Here is a 22,580-nt window from a genome sequence, read left to right on the forward strand (position 1 = left end):
CTCAGGTGGTCACTGGTAATATTTGCCTTGAATATGCCGTAGGTGCTCGTCAGATTGTGATTAAAACAACCTCTCCTTGATAAAAAAATGCAGAAGTGAACGAAACATTCATAAAATATAGATTCTGGAAAGTGTATCAGTCCTGACGTAACGTCGTTTCACGTTTCGCACCTGGTTGTGGACGGTCAGTAACATTTCCGTTGTGTTGAATTTTATGGCCGCTACACGTGCATCACTGTCATCACGTCGGTCACAGGAGTATCTGATCCAGAGTTGATATACTTGATGTCCTTTAGCTACCTGGGATATTGTAAACTAACGGTTTGTACGACCAGCAAAATAGACGAGTGACCAATATCAAGGCATGTGTGGTACAGTGATGACAGCGTAACCAGGGTACATAGGTCTTCCCATATCACCCTTGTTTATCCAGTGTATTTTATACCACGGGTGAGTGAGGGTTTACTCTGCCTTTTAGCAATACTTCAGCCATAATATGGTGGCTTTATACCACGAACTGATGCTAGCATGTTTTTTTTTGTAAGGTCGGTGGTCAGACTCAGTGACTTATAGCTGAATGTTAGATCGTTTGTGGAACGTTGATCATACACATCAGTCAGTTGTTTGCCTGTCGCGACCATATAAATGAGTTATTGCTAGTCTTTCTTAACAGGGTGACGCTGGTTCTATATTGTCATTACTTTGAGGTACCATGCATCAGTGTAACACATGTACCCCATCGAGATCCAGGATATTCCAAGTCTGCTAGTCTTTGTTTTATCACCTAAGCGCATAGCACCAGGCAGGGGAACATCAAATACCATATTTTAATGTCGTCATGGAATGGAACCACCAGACAACCAACCCTCAGATTCTGTGGAGTGAGTACTAGTGATTTACGTGTGCATATGAATACACAATGGTTGATGAAGACTTGTCCACTAACTTACCAATCAGAATGGGAAGACCGGTTGTCAAGGGAAAACATCTTTGTCATAACATTTGTTGTCAGACTCTCTAACTTGGAAAATGGATGTCACCGTGTCCCAACTGTGAAGATCAACGTACCTGATATCAATCACTGGACTGTGTGGTCCAGACTTGGTTATTTACAGACCATCCTCTTGAGCTTTGAGTGCAGTGTTAAGCAAGCACAAGAATATCATTAAAATATGGACGTTGCTGTTACCAGCAGCTGCATACATACAGCCACAGACGTGTGAGTTTGCTGGCTCTCTTTCTTTTCAATCACCACCAATAAATCAGAAAGACACTGTCAAATGGTGAATCATGTTTTATTACAAAATATCTAAGTACATCACAACATTGGCAGTGAGATCTCTACTTGAGATAGTCCTTAAGTGCAGAAGCATTCTCATATATGGATCAGTGAGAGATATGGGCTAACTGGTTTATACTCCATTGGTACTTTGACTACATATCTATATACTCTGGATGGCTGAGTATGTGGAAGATTTGGCAATTGTGTTTAACACTTAATATCAGAGCATTAAGTAAATAGCAGAAAGTAATTGTAATATAGGAGATATAGCGCTGGGGATCAAGCTCCATGAAGTGAATGCTATGCTCCAGAGTGTAATTAACCAATCACCGAATGAATTTAATGGTGTCTTTCTTCCCGAGAAAATGTTTATCACAAGGAATCCCAGATACAAACACTCATTATATTAAGCATCTTAACATTCATTGACTCCCCAGAGATAACTGTCAGGCAGGGTAAAAGTAGGATTGAGTAAGGTAGGGTAAAGGTGGGACTGACATGAGGTAAGAAAGGGTGGGGTTGAGCTTGAGGGGGGTTGAACTAGGGCAAGGTAGGGTTGGGCTGAGTATGAGCCGGGGTAGGAGTTGCTGTGAGAAGGAAGGGTGGGGTTGTGGCTTGCAGTGTGCTGCATTGCTGTGGAACAGAGTTGGATGGGTTGAGGTTTAGCTGAGTTAAGGTTTAGGTTATAGTAAGATAGGATGGGACTGGGGTTTAGCTGGGCGAAGTTAAGTCTTTGAGAGATGGGACAAGGTTGAGGTTTGCTGGGTTGAGTTAGGTTAAAGAGAGATGGGACAAGGTTGAGGTTTAGCTGGGTTGAGTTAGGTTAAAGAGAGATGGGACAGGGTTGAGGTTTTGCTGGGTTGAGCTAGGTTAAAGAGAGATGGGACAGGGTTGAGGTTTAGCTGGGTTGAGTTAGGTTAAAGAGGGATGGGACGAGGTTGAGGTTTAGCTGAGTTGAGTTAGGTTAAAGAGAGATGGGACAGGGTTGAGGTTTGCTGGGTTGAGTTAGGTTAAAGAGAGATGGGACGAGGTTGAGGTTTTGCTGGGTTGAGTTAGGATAAAGAGAGATGGGACAAGGTTGAGTTTTGCTGGGTTGAGTTAGGTTAAAGAGAGATGGGACAGGGTTGAGGTTTAGCTGGGTTGAGTTAGGTTATGGTAATATAGAATTGAGTTGAGGTGGGGTGTGAAGGGGTTGAGCTTGTATGGATTTTAAAAAAATATTTGTTTGGTTACAGAATAAATTCCTAATATGATCCCAGTTGAAGAGCCCTTGAGACGTGTGGCAAGATACATGCACAAGGCAATGATGTGTCTGAAGTAATCATTTAAATAACGACAGACTGACAACAGAGATATTAGCATCCTGGTACACTCATGTAGTTTGCGGAGGGTGTAAAAGAAGTTTTTCACAAATACATTAAATCAAAATTTTCAATATGAAAATAAGTTTGTACAGCATGAATTTACTTCAGGTTACTGACAACTTCTAAAATATTTAAAATCAAAACAAAAGAACATAAAGACCACTTCAACATTTATTTTACACATTACACAAACATATTATTGCTTCTTTCCTCGCTAGACCTCAGTAAGATAACAAAATTAATAGATAAAAAAATATGCAAAGAATTATTTATACTAGAATGTGAATCATATTTTAAGTGACTATTTTATACGAAAAGTTCAGTTAATGTAAAAATGCTGATCTACTTCATAAGTAAACACTGTTTAGTAGTTTGGAGGCCAACATTCACAAAGACATGATGTATATAATACAATATATATAACATGATAACTTTCAACAATATAAAACATCCAAACACAACTTGTTCAAGTAGCTCTACATTATACAACTGCCGCCATGACGACAACACAGCTCTACATGTATATACACTTCTGTGTTCACTTCTCAAAGCACCACTGTAGTTCAAATATGCAGGCAGGCTGTAGTAGGTAAAGAAGACTCCAGTAGCAGGAAAGTGAATGTTGTGGGTGACCTCCCTTTAAATACACCAGCTTGGAATAGCCAGTGATTAATGTTATTATGAATAATGACCTCATATATTCATAGTCTTTGAATTATTTAGGGTCTAGGTTTCTCTAGACATATCAAACAAGTTGAAAATAAAAGAACAAGATATTTATTTGCCTATATTTATGCCAGTGTCACCAATTTTGTGGATAAAAGCTTGAAAAGATAATCTGTGTATTTATGTTTATCAAATGAGTCTGACTGAACAGTATGCAGGTAGCAAACAATATCCCAAACTACAGTCAGGTCTCATTAATCAGACTTCCGTTTATCCGACAATCACCTTTATCTGACACTTTTGTTAGTAACAAATTGAGTAAAAGTACATGTAACTTATTCTCATGTATTTAGTCCGACATCCTCATTAATCCAACAGTCAGATTAACGACACTTGACTGTATTATGTCAATTCAGATGATCATTGTCACGACATACTAGTTTCCTTGCCACTGGAGATGATCAATGTGATGAAAAGTGTCATGGTACATGGCCTCTAGCATGAGGTAGCCATTGAGAGTATTATGCTAGTAATTCATATACATACACTTCCTGATTTCCAAGTTAATATTTCCACATATACTGCTCAAAAGAACACCAGATTATTTCATAATACTATAGTTAACCAACATGTCATACCATGTAAGATAAACTATAAAATAGGAAAAAAATGTGACTTCCTTTGAGTAGTATATTTTAAATACTTTTGTTAAATTGAGAAAACATGAAGGTTAAATAGATCTTACTTTTTTAATAGAAGCATTATATTTTGGAGATGCAATATTTAACAGATTGAAACACAAGCATACATAATAACACCTTTCTTATTATAGAATGAAATATTTCTACAATGAAACATACCCGATATATACAAAAAACACCATCTGACAACTATAGACATTTAAATAAATAAAATAAAATATCTTAATACAAAACACATCAACTATACCAGGCCGTCAGTGGAAGCTAGACAGTTGATACTGGATCTTTCTCAAAGCCAAAACATTTCATAACATGGCTACGGTTCCATCCATAAATATTGTGACAGGCTCTGCACTCATATTCATGTGTTCATATTACAATCAAATTAATTATGTCGAGAAATGTTCAGTTTTGGAGAGAATGCAACATACTTCATGGGACTCAAATTTGTAAACATTCCAGAAGTATTAATGTTGCCATTTAACATCAGTCTGAGTAAAGCTGACACTGATGATATTTATTTCTAAGCGTCAATCATGGCATAAACGAACCTAATACAACACTAAACAATTGTGTTTGTTTCTTTCACATGATACAGGCACAAGAAGACTTATTTCCTTTGCTCCTTAATGTCAATTTCAACTTATATCCCCAAACTACGACAGGAAGTGTTTCCATAATGATGGAATGTCGATTACCCAACAGGGGAGACTACTCTGCTAACAAGGGGAGACTACTCAGAAGGCATGAATGGACGGCATGTACAGTAGACCACAACTTGGCCTCATAACATTTCATATGACAACCAGAGGGAGAGGAACCATTGTAAAGAATGATCCTTCGACTTCATTTTGAAACATGCATAAAAGTTAGGGTGAAACAATGAAGAATGCATGAGTTCGTAATCTCCTCATAACTAAATGATATTTTTAATCAAGCACCATTTTAGAGAAAGAAAATTCAACAGTGTCCTGAATTCTGTAAAAGATATCTAACTTATCATTTTGTATCAAGACAAATGAAAATCATTAGAAAAAAATACTGATAATGTTAGGATAATTCCATCCACACGATGGACAAAGAGCCTGGGTATGGAAGTTTGTACCCACTTACTATCAATTTTAAAAATGGGACAACATAATATGTCAAAATGAACAGATCTCAAATAGAATCATTGACAACCTACACTACCTTACTCATATTTCAAAATGTCAGTCCAGCCGAGGACTCTTCACACTTGTCAACACAAACTGTCTATTGTATGGTTACTTGCCTGCGGTATTCTGTAGGAAAATACACGTACACATGGTTCATGGCGAACATGTCAAAATAAGGCATAACATAGACCAGTGAAATGAGAAATGCCTCTGTCATGGATAACTATGACTCACTATTCCTGAACATGATATAAAAACAATGTCTACTCATCAAGATAAAACGGTGCAGCTTGTTTATGACAGATATAATACAATTCAAGTTACAAATATACAGGCGTGCCTCTAATCATGCATGCAGATATAAATTAAGATTCAAACGCTCCCTAAATAACTATCCAACTTAAACCTTAACTCTTTACACAGAAAACAAAATATTCATAACGGAATCTTTTTTGAAACCTAAGACAATAACTGTGGAAAACAATCACAGACTCACTGAGAGGACAGAAGAAAGGGAGATAACTTTTGTAACTTATTACCAAAATGCATTAATAAAAAGAAAAGGACTGCACTGTATTATCAGTTTCACAACAGGGAAATCTGTCTTGAAAGAAACACAAAATGAAATAATGTTTTCATAAAAATCATCACTTCTTTCTTTACTGGAACAAAAATTTACTAAATTCTAAATTTCATAATCAAAATGATTCACAAGTTCATGTATCTTGTTTCTGTCATGATCCAACATTGACAGTACATCATAGACTTCTGAAGCATTAGTTAGAGAGATGCAGTCTTGAAAAAAATGCGGAGTGCCAGGTAGGAAGGATAAACACTGATGCTTCCAACTTATTTTCTCTTCTAGAGGAATAACCTACAACTGATTTCATAATCAAAACATCTTTGTTTTAAAAAAGAAATGTCGATGCATATTCTGCTGAAAGTTCTACTTCAAAGATTTCATTTAAATATTAACCTCAAGTAAGCACTAACAACACAGTCATATTTCCCCATTGCTTGCCGTCAGAAGACACTATGGGATTCAAGCTGTTTGGAACTTCTCATTACAAGAGACGTTTATCCTTGTTATTCCCCCTTTCCTCTGACCAGCTGAATACATCACAATATTCTCACTCAAATCTTTGGCGCCACTCACAAAAAGAAAATAACTAGATGTCCTACCATTTGGATACACACTGCACAGTAGTAGTTTGAATAGTTGTACTGAAAGCAGTATTTGTTGATAGCACCATGGGTACACAAGCACCCAGTATTGTAGACTATATTGGCACATTGAATATATCTTTATAACACATGTAAATATGTGAATGAATGCATACATGATATCTATGACTGTATATTTTAGAGCATTTCAATTAGTCAGTCTGTCCATGGTTAGTTAGTGAGTCATGTTCACTTTTATATATATTGCACTATTATGTGAAAAGCATATTTAATTAAGTGTGAATAATGATTTGGAATCCTTGAAAGATTTCTGATACTTAGACCAGAGTTCTTCCATTAATAGATCATTACTACCTTATACCAATATTTCATCCTTCCAGAAAATGGACTGAAAGGCTTTCACTGAGGTACGATAAAGGTTTTCACATACTCACATTACCAAGGTAATATATAGGTTCCACCTTTACAGAACCTTGTTGACGACCTTATGCTATTATTGTTACTTTTTGCTGTTGTTCATCTCAATATGACCATATAAGGCGATGAACTCTTAGACAATGGAAGCCTGGATTTCAACTGATTTTGTGATAGGCAGTGTGATGGAATGATGCCAGTGCCAAAGTCTGTTTCCTTGGTAACTAATCACATGCTTGTTCCTCTTCTTTTGGAAACATTGTTCCAAAATGACAATGTCTGGTGTGTTACATCTCTTATTCCCTGAAATAAGGCACCGGTGGTGGCATACTGTGAAATAGGCATCAAGATTGTTAATACCGTATGTTGATATCATAGATATCACATAGGGAGTTGATATTGTGGATATCACATGTAGAGTTTTGTGATGTCAACGTTTTATCACACTGCAGCTCGGACTTTACAATTTAGTCTGGAATCATAACATCCGATGTTGATAGTTACGTGCCTAGTTCAGGGGTGCTGGAAATCAAACTTGATGCCACATAGAGTTTACCACTTCCTCAAAAATTGTTTGTAGGTGAACTTTTCCTCATTCAAATGTTTTGTCTTCAATGTTTCGTGGGTTCCCATTTGCAACCAAGTATCCATCATCTTCAGGCTTCCTCCTCTTGAAGAATCCGCACTGGAACAGACAGAGGGAAATATTTCAGAATGATGGGATGTGTTGTTCAGTACCTAGCAAACCACAATTACTAGGTGGGCCAGGGTTTTATTTAATATGTCCACACATATTGCTCCAAAGAACGCCAGATTCTTTCAAAGTTCACCGACATGTCATACCATGAAAGAGGAACTACAAAATAACAAAATGGTAAAAAGTTTGATACATCAAAGACGTATATTAACAAGATACATCTTTGATCTGAGTAAATAATCCACCACATCTTGGTGTCTGGTCTGCTTAAATCAATTTTAGGCTGGTAGCATTTTGAAGTTGCCAGCCCTGATGTCTGGCTGGGTTTTTGGCTTATTTCATACACTGTTGTTACACCTTAATAGTGTTGCTCTATACTGGTTATATAGTTCTAGCACTGAGACATAAGGGATACCAAGTCACACCATAGATGTAACAGGTTTGATCTGAACAGTATTTAAGTAGTTCAGTACTGAGTGATTTTCACCACATGAAATGACTGTGTATATATATAGTTCAACTTTTCATCACCATGACAATATTATCCATAACACAAACCCTGTATAAACACAAACCTGTATATCTTGTTACCCATTGTTATCGGTCTGCTGTTATGTGTATATATACTGCAACCCTTTAGTTTTACCCTCACTTCACCTGAAGAAGCGACTAGAATCTGTCTCGAAACGTTGTGACCTTGTATAATAAAGAAGTTGAACCATAAAGCACTTTTAGTTTGATTCCTCCAACTTCTAAATGCCTTTGAAACAAATTATCCATAACACAGTTTTCATATCAATATTGAACGATAATACTTTTTAGCTAGCCCTACATCACACATAAAGAGCACTAGTTGCATGGATACATGTGCTATATAAATGGATATGTGTGCTATGTATACATCCTGTCCCAATCCTATTACACCTAAATAGAGCACATATGTGTCACTGTCTGCATCAATCTGGGCTTATTCTGGTTTTACAGTTCTAGCCCTGTGAGATACCAGCTCACAGGATAACTCAGATACCCCAGTATAAGCCAGTATAAGCCAGTATAAGCCAGTATAAGCCAGTATGAGCCAGTATAAGCCAGTATGAGCCAGTATGAGTCTACAAGAAGTATTTTGACCCATGTCTGTTGTTCAGATACTCACCCACCACAGAAGAATAATGATCAAGAGCAGAACCAACAGTCCTGCTGACACTGCCACGGCTATGATCCAGATCTCGATGGGCCGGCCACCAATGTCTGGCTTGTCGATGTTCACGTCTGTCACAATCTGAGGCGGGACAAGGACACAGTTTTGGGGTCTTATTATTAACCTTATACATTAATCATGGCTACAACCTGTGTTACTTTTGAAATTACAATCTCTACAATTTATTACAAACAAGTGATTCAGTCAATGAATCAATCATGTAAAAACTAATCACAAACCAGTGATATTACAACTCTAGTAAAATATACAAAAACAGGCACAATGTTGCATTATCACATATGATATAGAGGGTACAAATCTTGTTATCACACTGAAAACACATGATGGCCCTGACTCAGTAGCTGCCAATGCTTGGTGTCCCTCCTATTGATAGCAAATCCTTTCGCATGGCATTTTCATGTTTCATGATGCAAAAGAAAATCAAATTTTAATTCTACAACAGTTCATATCATCCTAAATGCCTCATCTCAACATATTTTTGTGATTGTTCTAACATCAATACATGTGGTCAGGCGTTTCTCAGTGATTGATACTGGCAACTACCTGTGTAATACAGAGAAGGGCATACAGACTATTGTAAGTGAGTGAGTTTGGTTTTATGCCACTTTTAGCAATATTCCAGCAATATCATGTTGAGGGACATCAGAAATGGGTGTCACACATTGTGGGGAATCAAACCCAGGCTCTTGGCATGAGGAGTGAGCACTTTAACCACTGAGCTACTGCACCATCCCTATTGTAACTAGGAGCACTGGTAAAGACTGCTTACAGACTGGTCAGCAAGCCGTTGACATGCATTTATTGGAGAGGGGTGCATAATAGGGAAAAGATTCAATATTTGCTGACGACACAGAGACATATTCGCATCAGCTGAGATGACAGGAAGTACTCACGGACTGCTTGGCTGTAGCAAATGATGTTGGGTCGACAGCCTTGAGTTTGTATGGCATGGAGACAACACGAGCAAACGCTGTTGATGTCAGGAGTGCATGTGGCATCTGGTTCTGGAGAAATTGAAGATATTTTTTATTGCACTCTTTAGGTGGAACAGTGACTCACAAGATAAACGTGTTGCTCAAGGTAGAGTGAGTGAGTGAGCATGGGTTTACACTACATTCAGCAATATTCCAGCAATATCACAGCAGGGGACACCAGAAATGGACTTTACAAACTGTACCCATGTGGGGTATCAAAAACTGAGCTTTGAAGTGATTTTCTCTTTCCAAGATATAGTTATCTTTTTGCAGAAACACAGTTGTCACACCACATGCTTCAATCAGATGTTGTTTCTGAGATTTGAAACTTCTGATTGTGCGTCCGTACATGTGTGTGTGAGGGAGAGAGATGTATAATGTTGTACATAAATTTTTGTGAAGAATAAAGTTTTATTTACTCATACAATGCACAAAGTTACATCTTTATTTCTGGGATGCTTTCAGAAAAATGTCAGAATGCTGTTTTGGTTGGCACTCAATGTCTCGCCACACACCAGTGACTTGAACTATGTAGACACTTTTAGGCACTTCTCCATTATTTATCAATAATCAATCACGATTTAGCTAATGATTCTCCATATCTAGGACTTATATTGATTGCTAGCCCAAGTGTGGTGTGTGCATGTGAATGATGTGTGTGGTATGTGCATGTGTGTGATGTGTGCTTGGTGTGGTGTTGCGTGAGCATGTGTTTGGTGTGTATGTGTAGTGTGTGCATGTGTGTAGTGTGTGCATGGTTGTGGTGTGTGCATGTGTGTATGTGTAGTGTGTGCATGTGTGTAGTGTGTGCATGGTTGTGGTGTGTGCATGTGTGTGGTGTTTGCATGAGTGTAGTGTGTGAATGTGAATGGTGTGCATGTGAATGGTGTGTGGTGAGAGCATGTGTGTGATGTTTACATGAGTGTAGTGCGTGATTGTGAATGGTGTGCATGTGTGTGGTGAGAGCAAGTGTGTGGTGTGTGCATGTGTGTGGTGTGTGTATGTGTGTGATGTGTGCATGTGTGTGGTGTTTGCATGAGTGTAGTGTGTGAATGTGAATGGTGTGCATGTGAATGGTGTGTGGTGAGAGCATGTGTGTGGTGAGAGCATGTGTGTGATGTTTACATGAGTGTAGTGCGTGATTGTGAGAGCATGTGTGTGGTGTGTGCATGTGTGTGGTGTGTGTATGTGTGTGGTGTGTGCATGTGACTGGTGTGTTTCTGTACTAGACCAGACCATATAGTTGACTGATCTCTACAATGCGCTGGTTGACTGATCTCTACAGAACACTTGTATTCAGATCTTAAGACAAAAACACACCATGCACTATCAAATGAAGGAAAACCAGAAAAATATAAGAACTACTTCGTTCACTGTCTTGCTTACCCTTATAAATTCATCCACCATCAGATTGGCTTTAATCTTGAGCAGGAAGTTGTCATTTCGCTTCAGGTATCCCACAGTGCACTTGATGACTGTGCACCAATCAGTGCAAGTCTGAAAAGGAAGTGGTCAAGTGTACATTCACTGGACATTGAATACCATAGTTGGATAGGAATGAATGTTCAGCATCTCAGGCCAGACTAATTATATTTCTTGTTTACCGATGCTGCCAGTCATATTTTCTGCTGTGATGCATGATGTAAGCCATTTCCTGCAGCTGAGTGAGTTAGTGAGTGAGTTATTATGATCTTATGCCGCTTTAAGCAATAATCCAGCAGTACCAAACATGCGGACACCAGAAATTCTGCACTTTAACCTGTATGACCAACGCATATACATGTTTACTGAACAGCAAAAGAAAGGTAATTTTTGAAAAAATGAAATCTCATGGAAGTAAGCATTTGTGTTTATGCCTTAGATTTACAAATGTGACAAAAAGCCAGAGTTGAGTTTCTTTTGCTCTTCAGTATATCAGTAATCTATGAAAGTGTACCCACCACTCGGCCTTTGTTTGCCCGTTTAGGTCTGTCTCCAGATCTCTGCTCCTGGAGGACCATGACCACATCATTTGGGTCTGACAGACTGTATCTTAGGATATCCTGGAACCAGTCAGTAATCAGATATTCACATGGTGCACTTTCCGAAACTGCACATACACAACCCATGCTATAGATACACCCTGTTAAATGGACACACACAATCTGTATTTCATAATGCTGTAAATTATAATGGACTGTTCATGGCAAGGCGTATGGTATCTAAAAGTTACGCATAAAGTAAGTAACACCTCTCTGCCCCTGGCCCCGACCTAATCCCTGCCCCCACCCCCTTAAAATCATCATCACCACCTCATCCAAGCAGTATATTATGAATGGTTCCTAACTAGCTGTATAACTACATAACACACTGTGTATCGAATGCCAATCTCCACTCTCCATAGAATAACTCCATAACATTCTTTTCACTATCTACATAACACATCTCCATTCTCCTCCCATTCTATACAAGGTACTTACTGAACTATTAGCAGGGGTTACGAATATTATCTGACACTGGCCGTTGCCCTTGGTAACTTCCGGTGCTCCAGAGAGTGGCAGAATGGGCTCCCCATCGTTGTCATGGCTTGGCCAGTATATCTGTAGATCTATCGTCTCAGTCGAACTAGGGCCAAGATTTTGTACCTGAACAAATGTAAAACTCATATAGCTAACTACAGTGATATTACTGGAGTGAGTGAGTGAGTGAGTGAGTGAGTGAGTGAGTGAGTGAGTTTTCAATTGGAAACTGATGACATCTGTTGAGCTCTTACAGCAAGCATAGTCACCTTTTATGGATAGCTTGGGTTGCTAAAGGCCTATTCTACCCCGGACCTTCACAGGTCATTTTTAAGTAAGGAAGTAACCACAACAAAACAAAATGTAATTTCCAAAGTTGAGCACTGAAACAGCAAAATGCAGGATGCAAATTGGTGATAACTGGAACACAAGTATCATGTGTCACCTGTCCCGAAAATGTGTTGTAGTTTACCTGATAAAGATGTTCAACTGGTCGTGTTCGGAATCTGTCGCCATTCAGTCGGACTCTAGTTGTGTTAACAATAATCTGTTCTGGAGTAGATTTTCTGCAATCAACATAAACATCAGTTTGATGCTACAGAACATGGAAGTACATAGATATTTAATAGATATGTATATATGTTCAAAGAAAAGTCTAAGAATAAATAAAGGTCACTTAATGACCTACACTGAATTTGCATTTATTTCAGTTCAAGAGGCTGTACATAGGCTGAAGGATTTCAAACAAACAAACAAACATTTTGATTCAGTCTCTTCAGAAATCCACAAAGTCACTTTAACAATCTACAAAGTCCTTGAGCTATCTTCAGACATAGTCTGTTAACAGACTGCAGCAACAGTCCCTTTAACACTGAAGAGATACAGTCCCTTTAACTTACCCATTGATGAGGATTTCAGCAGCGGCAGTGACAGGGATGGACACACTGGCGTAGTTATTGACGGTGTCAGTCAAGTTCTCAGGGTTGGTACTGAAACAAGTAACAAGACATGGAAGACATACATGGTATAACCTTGTAACCATGGTGATGACATCTTCTGGAATCACACCTCAGTTTAAATCAAGAGAATACTGTATTGTTCTTTCCTTCACCACTGACTGGAGAATTCACTACAGTTCTCTTCTCCACAGAGTATATGTCATAAGCAGTTATCAAGTATTTAAATTCAAAATAGAAAGGCACAAGTGACAGACTGTGCTTGGTGATGTTTGAGTGCTGCAATGTATCTCACCTGTTGACCTCAAGTGCAAACACCAGATGGTCTTTGGTTTCATTGAAATGTTTTGGTGATGCCTTCAGGGTGAAGTTCGTCTGGAAGAAAACATGCATCATTTAATAGTTATTACCAAACTTGATTTTGAGGAGAAATTAATATTTTTAATGTTCAGTACAGGTTTCTATGATCTCTTTTCGAATGTTTGGAATATTTACTCATGTTTAAATGTCCCAGTGATAATGCTTTGGGTATAATCTCACCTTAGCTTGTGCTGGAAGAGGGTTACCAAGGTCACAGGTCACCACGTCCTCGTTGTTTATTGTCATTCGGTCACAGCTCACTGGTGCCACCTGGGAAATATGTTCACACCATGACAGACATGTAAATCCATAAAAACAAACAGCGTCTAAACTTCAGGAATCAGAGGACTGTAACTTGATGCACAGGTGACATGAGAGCGGACGTGTCACCAGACAAGCTGCATAAATCCCATCATTATAACTCTAACTTGATAATGAACTCAAACTGCTTGACAACTAGAATTACCATGCCAGGTGTTAGAAGATGTCTGAAGTAACTCAGCACTTGATGTTCAATCAGCAATGGCTCATTTGAAGTTGGGTTCAATAATGAAGATATGTCTGACTCACATACCTGTGCCACTATGCACTTTCTTGACAGTGCCAACAATAACAATCGTACCATACACCATGTCAAGTGACAATGAAAACATTGACTGGAACTCTAATGAGCACTGAAAAAAATGGCAGCTGGTAGTATGAGCAAATGTCAAGGTTGAATGTCATAACTCTCAATGGTGACATCACCCTTTTGGTTCTATGATGTTTCCATATTTGCAAAATGTGTGTCTGTGACCTCCTTCACATGTGGTTAGCAATGAAACCAATACCATTGTTCTTATTTTTATTTTATTCGAAATTCTACCCATTTTAGCCTTAATAACAGTAACGCTATTTACTGCTCCTTCTGCAAATGATAATAACGTTATCCTTGTAGTACTCTACACTGATAATATTGGTTATTACTGATTACAAACTGATATTTGACTGAATCTGACTCTTATGTCTCGTGATATGAATCAACATCTGTCAACGTAAGACCTAACGGCCAGGTTTCTATGTTTGTTATCATGACACCAAAGAGTGAGATTCTCCAGATGGACATCTCACACAGATGGATGATCAACTCACTCCCTGCACACTCTGCACGCCCTGAATGCCCTTGATTGAGACTCCTTGTGGGAGGTTGATGTACAGATGCGTGTTGAAGGCGTCCTCCCCACGGTTCTCCACCATGATGAGGATCTCAAGCTCGGTTGTTGTGCCAATGACGTGAGCACGGGAAACCCTGTGTACACAACATGAAAGTAACTATTAATGTCACCCATTTTTTTCTTGATTTGATTGTTTGATTTCTACTGGTTTTATGACAAACGCAAGCATATGTATGTTGGTGACAAAACCAATAGTTAGAGAGAGTCTCAAATTCAAACTTGTGACCAGAGAATTCTGGCCCTGAATAAGGGGCATAACTGTACTTGTTTGTGGCCCTAAAAGCATTGGAAACTCTCAGTAAACATCACAGTGTTACCTTCCTGGGCCCCGTTTCACAAAACTCTCGTAAGCCTAAGGTCTCGTAACTTTTCTCGTAGCCTTTGCACCTCCTATGTTACAGTATGCCAGGTACAAATGCTACGAGAAAAGTTACGAGACCTTAGGCTTACGAGAGTTTTGTGAAAGGGGCCCCAGGTTAGTCACAGGTGATTGTTGGGTCCACCTATTATGGACTTCCTGATGAGCTCCACTTACCGGATAGAGTGCACTCTGAGGTCTGGGTAACAAACATTATCGCGGCCACAGTTCTTCAAGATTTGAGCCTGAAAAGAGAAATGGTATAATATTTAGAACTGATATAATTTCAGATGTAGTGGGGGTGGTGGGGGTGGCTTACAGTTTGCTCATCACACTGAAGACATGGGTTCAATTCCCCACATGGGTACATCATCATCATCATCATCATCATCATCATCATCATCATTTCATCATTATCCATATTATAATAACCATTACACACATTATCTCTGTATTATTATCATACAGGCATTATTTATAATATTTGGAAGGAGGATGCCAATGGAAAGATCAACTGTATTGATAATGGATATTTGGATTATGACAAATCCACCTACAAAAGCCTTCACAAAGTGCCACTGTGAGACAGAAATTTAACTGTAGTTGTTTACATCAGTGTTGTCATTATCATCTGGGTGGGATATACAATTATGGGTACCTCAGTCCGAACTGATGTCCTGATGTACTGATCAAGGATAGGTTCCAGCGACCTCCTCTTTCGACTCCTACTTCCAGACTTCAACTTTCGCAATGCAAACTTGAAGTCAACAGCAATCGGTGTCAGCTTGTCCGAGATGTCATCCTGCAAAGTTGATGAATGGCAGTTACAAAAAATTCACATTGACAGCTGAATACCCATACAACAAACTTCACCTGTATGGTTGCCCCATTCCTCAAATTTTCAAAAAAATAAATTACCATATTTATGGATTTTCAGTTTATATATCACTGCTGCATGACACATTAACAACAAACATTAACACGTTTCAGGATCATGAAGATCTCTTGTTTTGTATGTGGAAGTAGAGTTACTGGCCCAACAATATCTTACTAAAATGGAAGCACATTTATACAACAAAAGTGTATAGTTATTATGTTTGGAGCTAAACGAAATTTATAAACATATTGATGTCAATTCTATTAGTGAAATATATAAAAATAATACTACTGTAGACAGTAACAGGAATGAGGGACTACATTCAGCATAACAGGATTATGATAGTCCAGTCTATTTTAGCAGCAGCTAATCAGAAAGCCCATTTGTGGACACTGCCTAATTTCTTATTGACACACAACAAATGCTCACATAGCCAATCAAAAGCCAAGTATATAAACACATGTACAACATACCAGGACATATGCAAAAGAGGAGGTGCACCACGTGGCCTTCTTGGTAAGTTTGACTGTGTTCTTCTCTACGACGTCCTTCTCAGTGGTCAGATAGTAGGCTCGTTGCTGCTCCCCTGATCGATTTCGCTGTAGTGTGTCCAACTCCCATGTCAGGTCAAAAACTGCAACAGTGTGTCACATGTCAGTGCTGTACAATGTGTCACAAGTATATCTTTTGTAAATAAAATTACATTATATCACCATGGGACACAAAGTAATACAGCTGTACACAGGATATCACATATCATTGCTGTACAATGTTCACAGTATACAGTGTATAACAACTATAAAAGTTGTTTTAAAGCTTTAAACCAGTGTAGAACAACTGTAAACAATGTAATACAGTTGACACTGTCTATCCTAATAATAATTATTGTATCAAAACAGCAAACAGCCTATAACAACTGTTCACAATTAATATGATCTGCTAACAGCACTTACATAACCCGATTGGTGACCAACAATTCTGACAAAAACCTAATAGTGACCAGCAACTCTGACACATCCCTATAGGTAACCAGCAACTCCTACAGAGCCCTGTTGGTGACCAGCAACTCCGACAGAGCCTACTGATGATCAACAAGTCTGACAGAGCCCTAATGGTGACCTCGAACAGAGTCCTAATGATGACCAACAATTGTGACAGAACCCTACTGGTGAGCAACAAGTCTGACAGAACGCTAATGGTGACCAACAGCTCCGACAAAGGGTACTCACACAGCTCCTCTGCCACGCCTTGGCCAGTGTACTCCAGGCATGTGTAGACGGTCAGACTGAAACACAAAGATACAAATGAGACTCAAGTAACCTCCAAAGGCATCAAGGCCCTCCAGACTTGCCAAAACATTCAAGGTTTGAGGTTTTTCATTCATTAACTTTTTTTATGGATATAACAGACCATAGGATCTGCTGAAAAGATGCCTAAATCCCAGTGTAACCCTGACCTTGACATTGGTCTGTAGGTATCTACCACTTCTATCAAGCCAATATCACATTAAATGCTGGTGTCAATTCCCAAAACCTTAACTCACTCACTCACACACTCACTCACTCACTCACTCACGCACTCACGCACTCACTCACTCACTCACTCACTCACTCACTCACTCACTCACCAACGTACCATGTGACTCTCTTGTCATCAATGAGAGAGCAGCTCCGATGGTCCAGGTTGATGATGACGGGATCAATCTTGAGACTGGCATAGACACGCACCACTGGACGGGTTCTGTGAAATATCCAGCAATATAATAAGCAAGGCTGTGCATCACATACTCTTGTCAGTCGGGGAGGATCTCAGTTAGAACTGACCTTCAGTAGTCTATGCTTGTAACAGTTCACTGAAGACTCTCTGATATATGTCATTGTTTACCTTTTGCATGGACTGATGCTTATGATGTCAATCACTTGATTGTCTAACCTGGACTCAAAATATTTTTAAACTGCCATTATATCGCTGTAATACTACTGAGAGCAGTGATGAACAAACAAACAAGCACACATAATCCATTCAACAATGTAGCTTTAACATTTTGAACCTTAAATATTTCAACTAAAAAAAATCTTTACATCTCCTTGCTGAGAATGGGGTGAAATGAGTTGATATATTACCTGAGGAATACGGCCTTGTCGGCACCATAAGCGCCAACCAGGAGATCTGGAAACAAGCAAAACGTTTAATAAAAAAATTAAAACACACAAAACTTCATTTGTCAGGTAATAATAATAACAGTCCATTTATTACGTGCATTACTTCATGTACAATGCATGCTCGAAGCACCCAATCAATCTGGAGTACAAGATGGGTGTACAAGGGGAATAATTGACTGGCAAACAAAGAAAGTACCAGACAGGGTTGTACAAGGGAGATAACTGACCTGGATATGTATTGCCATCCTGGTCAATGCCCCCTGAGAGGGAGTAGCCAAACGTAGTCAGTCCAGGGTCAAGGTCCTTGGGATAGATGATCTGAAACACAACACAAATACTAAACTCTCTTCTTTATGGTTAAAAGTCAATCAATCCTGAGTAAATGAGTGAGGTAGGTGAGTAGAAGGATTCTTTGAACAGAATTGCAGTTCAGTCATGTAACAGAGCAGTGATAACCCAACTGATCCAACGTTACGACAACAAACAATAGTACACAAGCAATCCATCTCAGTTTTCAACTGTATCTAATTAAAAGATATAGTTAGACTGTACCCTGGGATGTGAGATTAACATGAAAGTCAAATCCATGAATCAGCTTCAAAATTCAAGGGTCAGAATTGAGACAATTCTGGATTTTAAACCCATCATCACATATCACAGCAACAGCACATAACTCTGCACAGTGAATATGGCCATCACTGTACTAGATTAAACCAAGGAGATATGCGATTTTATGTTGTTTTTAAACTGAAACACCATAAATTCAAAACATCAAAGCTGTTCTTGTATGAATGAAGACGATTTACAAAACCTGATTATCCAGTGTCAGATTCATGAAACAAGACAGCATACCTGTGACACCTGAGTGATGATGCCCTTCTTAGAGCCGTGGTAGATGTACACAGCCCCCTTGTGATCTTCCCCTGCATAAGGAGCACCTACAGCCAGATCTGGGGACACAGGCGAAGTCATTTCAGTTACCAGATGACACCACACCTACCTTTGGTTTGAATACCTTCCAGGATGTTTGTTTCATCTTACCTGGTCTAGCAGTCAGCTTGGACACCTAAGTGACTGCCTACTATGCCTCAGAGTTGTTCATAATATCAACCACTGGTTTGTCTGACCAAGAGTTGATTATATTCACCAGATTATTAGGCCAGTGTGACAGAGGTGGAATGTTACAGACTTCAGCTTAACCAACCACATACCGATAATACATTTCATCCAGACTACAGAGATATTAATTGCCCTAAATCTGTAACCCCAAAATATAAAAACACACTGAATGCTAGAGAGTAACAAATTTGTGAATTGATAAATTAAAGTTTCCTTTTAGATTATGTAATACAGAACCATTTCAACAAAGGTAGATAACTCCAGCAGGCCAGCTCACCATTGTATCCATCATAGTTGATGTCTCCAAGTCTGGTGAGGGCGTGTCCAAATCTCGACATGCTCTCCTTGCCATCCAGGATATCTTTCTTGCTGGGTTTGAACTTGTGCTGTGACATGAGGCAAATATATGGGATTACATGCAGTCATCAAACCAACAGTAGAGGCCATCAAGAATGTATAGGATGATTTGGGTCTATAATATATTTGTTAAAAACAACAATGATCTATTTGCTAGAAACAATAATAATAATACTCACACTCAACATGATGAAGCCTATTTATTGCTATATTACTTCAGCTTTAGCACGACAACTTATCCAAAACACTGGTATGTTGCATGGCTAAAAATGTAACATTTTACCTAATTGTTTTGTTGACATTTGGTTCAATATATACCGAGAGAAAAAATAAAAGCTTTGTATCACACAGCTTGTAAAGATACCTGGAAATAAATATAGGAATACGTGTGCTTTAATGAAATCAGTTTTAGCCCTCTGTATACCATGATTACCCAAGCTGAAATTTACTAACTTGTGTGAAAGGAGTGGTTGACCATTTGATACAACTAAGGGTTAACTGTGACTGGCCTAAGCCTGTAAGGGTTAAACCTGCTACCTACCATCAGTGCCACCCATATCTGGAGCTTCACTGTTCTCTAATACTGATTTAACACACACTAAACCAAATCATACAGAATAATGGATTATCTGTCGTGTGTGAATTGGATTTTTTTTCATTCCAAGCAATGGAGACATCAGTTCATGTAGGTTAAAGGCTATCTCACACAAAATTGGTCAGTGTCTTTAATATTAATTTAAATTTCGATGTTTGATGACAATTCATGCATACAATGTCAAACTGTTACACTCTGAAGGTCACACAGGCAATATTTCAGCCCTACAATGTTGACACAAAGATCGATTACTACTGAACTGTAGGTGAAATGTAGCAAACAGCACTACAACTGTAAAAACACTGCACTTATGTGTTTTTCAATTTCTACTGCAGCTCACCTTCTCAGTCTGGTAGAATATGTAAACTCTTCCTGTCTCGTAGGTTTTGGAGGTCTTCAACACTGCATAGAACGGTGCTCCAACAATGATATCATCCAGTCTGAAAACATATCACACAATATTTTCTAATGACTCAGGAGACAACACCACTGACAAGTTCTTCACACTTGTCTTAAAAACATGTCTTAGAGGGAAATACTAGTTTATAAAATGGATATGTTATAGTCAATGATGAGACAATATTATCAACATAAATCAATAACTGACAACAATGTAATACCATTAGACTGCAAGCTATATATGGTAACATTTTGAAGTTACAAGCCCAGATGTCTGGCTGGATTTTGGGCTTATTTCATACACTGCCCTTGCACAATAAATACATGTATCACACTATTCTGAAGGATCTGCTGGAAGATATTACATAAACTTATGATGTAAACGTGTATATCACACAGGTGTAGGCGATAAATATGTACGTCACACATTTGTAGGAGATAACATTTATCCACGAAGCATAAAGAAGAACAGTATAACTAGACTCACTCATCTCCATCCAAGTCTGCCACAGCCAGGGAGTATCCAAAATAGGCACCAACCTGTGAACAGAACAGCCAATTGTTAAATAAAAATAGGTCAGTGCAGTTAGAGAATTCAAACTGGAAACAATGATTTGTCCGCTTAAACCATCAGGCAGACAGGTCATGAGTTACCTGCAGTACTTTTCACATCAGTCTTACACAAAACAGACCACAAATACATGTCCTTTTATCACACACTGAAGTCATCAGATGACAGCAATGGAAGGTTTAAAAAAATAAAAATGTAGGTATAATTTTTTTGCATTTTTATCTGACCGACTGATTTTATTGTCTACTGTTACAAGATGGTTTGTCAGATGTCAGCTCCATCATTTTTAAAACAGTATTTGATATTACATAAAATCTTTGAAGGACATTAACAACAAACTGTGTAAGATCATTTAGAACGATAAATAAACATAACATTGGTTCCCAACACTAACCAATGTCTAAGTTTTCCATACTTTACTCCTTACAGCAAAGACTACACCATGAACAGGAATGAATGCCTGATCTATTACTGTCAAATCATGATGAGTTGAATGGTGGAATCTCAAATAGTATGCATAACTCGAAGTACCTGTCAGTCCTGACAATTATCACTACCCTCATAGACATACCTATGTCTCGAATACATTGACAAATCAAATTTATTACTTAGTCCCCAGAGACTCGACTTATCAGGAGTTGACTGTACTTGTTTTTTTCAAAATGCTGTTTATTGCACTACAAAAAAATCAGTATTTTGACATTATTAATTGCTGATAATAGGAACATTTAAGTAGATGAAGTTTACACAAGTAATCGAAATAATTTCTCTCTTAATTATCATGACATTTTCAGGCAACCTGGAATCTGGAGGCTACACAAGGTCGACCAATTATTCCATAAATGATGATTGTTTTGTCCTGGTTGGCAAATACGATCTCATATCCTATGATCACAAATGGTAATCATGACTGAGATGGAATACGATGACATATTTATCCATATAGTCTAATAATGACGCTCAGAGTAGGAATATATGAATATAAAGTTATTGTGGAGGGTATTAAGGTATTAAATGGGATATGAAGTCAGAACCTGTGGAGATTATCAGGGAAATTAAGGTGCCTGTAAATGTGGAACCCTGCCATAAACATTTTCACCTCACCATCACATGTAGAAGACCGCCATAATCTACTAGAGGGTTATGGTAAACAACACTGAACAGGCAGCACAGAACTGAATACAGCACACTGTGGGGACTAGTCCTCTACTCTGGTTTTATGCAATTTTGAGAAAGCAAGAAAATTTGGTTTGAGGCTTTCATCAATGTTCCAGCAACACAAAGCAGGGACACCATAAATAGACTTCACACATCACACCCATGCAGGGAGTCAAACCTGGATCTTTGGCATGATGATCAAACACCATAATCACTGTGCCTCATGCAATATTGCACAATGCATAATAGGAAGGTGGGGAATGATGGTGCAGTATGCCATAATATGCACAGCTGATT

At 38.5% G+C, this 22,580-nt stretch overlaps 1 protein-coding gene across 1 annotated transcript in view; it reads right to left on the bottom strand.

Moving 5' to 3' along the window:
- Positions 1-1,281: 1,281 nt before the first annotated feature.
- LOC137255660 (integrin alpha-8-like) overlaps positions 1,282-22,580 on the bottom strand; it is a 96,347-nt gene continuing 75,048 nt past the window's right edge. Inside the window, exons 10-31 of the mRNA XM_067793137.1 lie at positions 21,042-21,094; positions 20,496-20,595; positions 19,481-19,589; positions 18,937-19,034; positions 18,312-18,402; positions 18,046-18,091; positions 17,558-17,662; positions 17,152-17,207; positions 16,396-16,556; positions 15,704-15,847; positions 15,223-15,290; positions 14,605-14,761; positions 13,654-13,743; positions 13,409-13,488; positions 13,057-13,146; positions 12,630-12,723; positions 12,119-12,283; positions 11,600-11,701; positions 11,046-11,156; positions 9,579-9,689; positions 8,620-8,745; positions 1,282-7,454 (exon numbers count right to left, since the gene is read on the bottom strand). Coding sequence (XP_067649238.1) covers positions 7,362-7,454; positions 8,620-8,745; positions 9,579-9,689; positions 11,046-11,156; positions 11,600-11,701; positions 12,119-12,283; positions 12,630-12,723; positions 13,057-13,146; positions 13,409-13,488; positions 13,654-13,743; positions 14,605-14,761; positions 15,223-15,290; positions 15,704-15,847; positions 16,396-16,556; positions 17,152-17,207; positions 17,558-17,662; positions 18,046-18,091; positions 18,312-18,402; positions 18,937-19,034; positions 19,481-19,589; positions 20,496-20,595; positions 21,042-21,094 — 2,250 coding nt within the window. The 3' untranslated portion in view covers positions 1,282-7,361. The remainder of the gene's footprint in view (positions 7,455-8,619; positions 8,746-9,578; positions 9,690-11,045; positions 11,157-11,599; positions 11,702-12,118; positions 12,284-12,629; positions 12,724-13,056; positions 13,147-13,408; positions 13,489-13,653; positions 13,744-14,604; positions 14,762-15,222; positions 15,291-15,703; positions 15,848-16,395; positions 16,557-17,151; positions 17,208-17,557; positions 17,663-18,045; positions 18,092-18,311; positions 18,403-18,936; positions 19,035-19,480; positions 19,590-20,495; positions 20,596-21,041; positions 21,095-22,580) is intronic.

The sequence above is a fragment of the Haliotis asinina genome, chromosome 11, assembly GCF_037392515.1.
Source record: "Haliotis asinina isolate JCU_RB_2024 chromosome 11, JCU_Hal_asi_v2, whole genome shotgun sequence".
Taxonomy (NCBI): Eukaryota; Metazoa; Mollusca; class Gastropoda; order Lepetellida; family Haliotidae; genus Haliotis; species Haliotis asinina.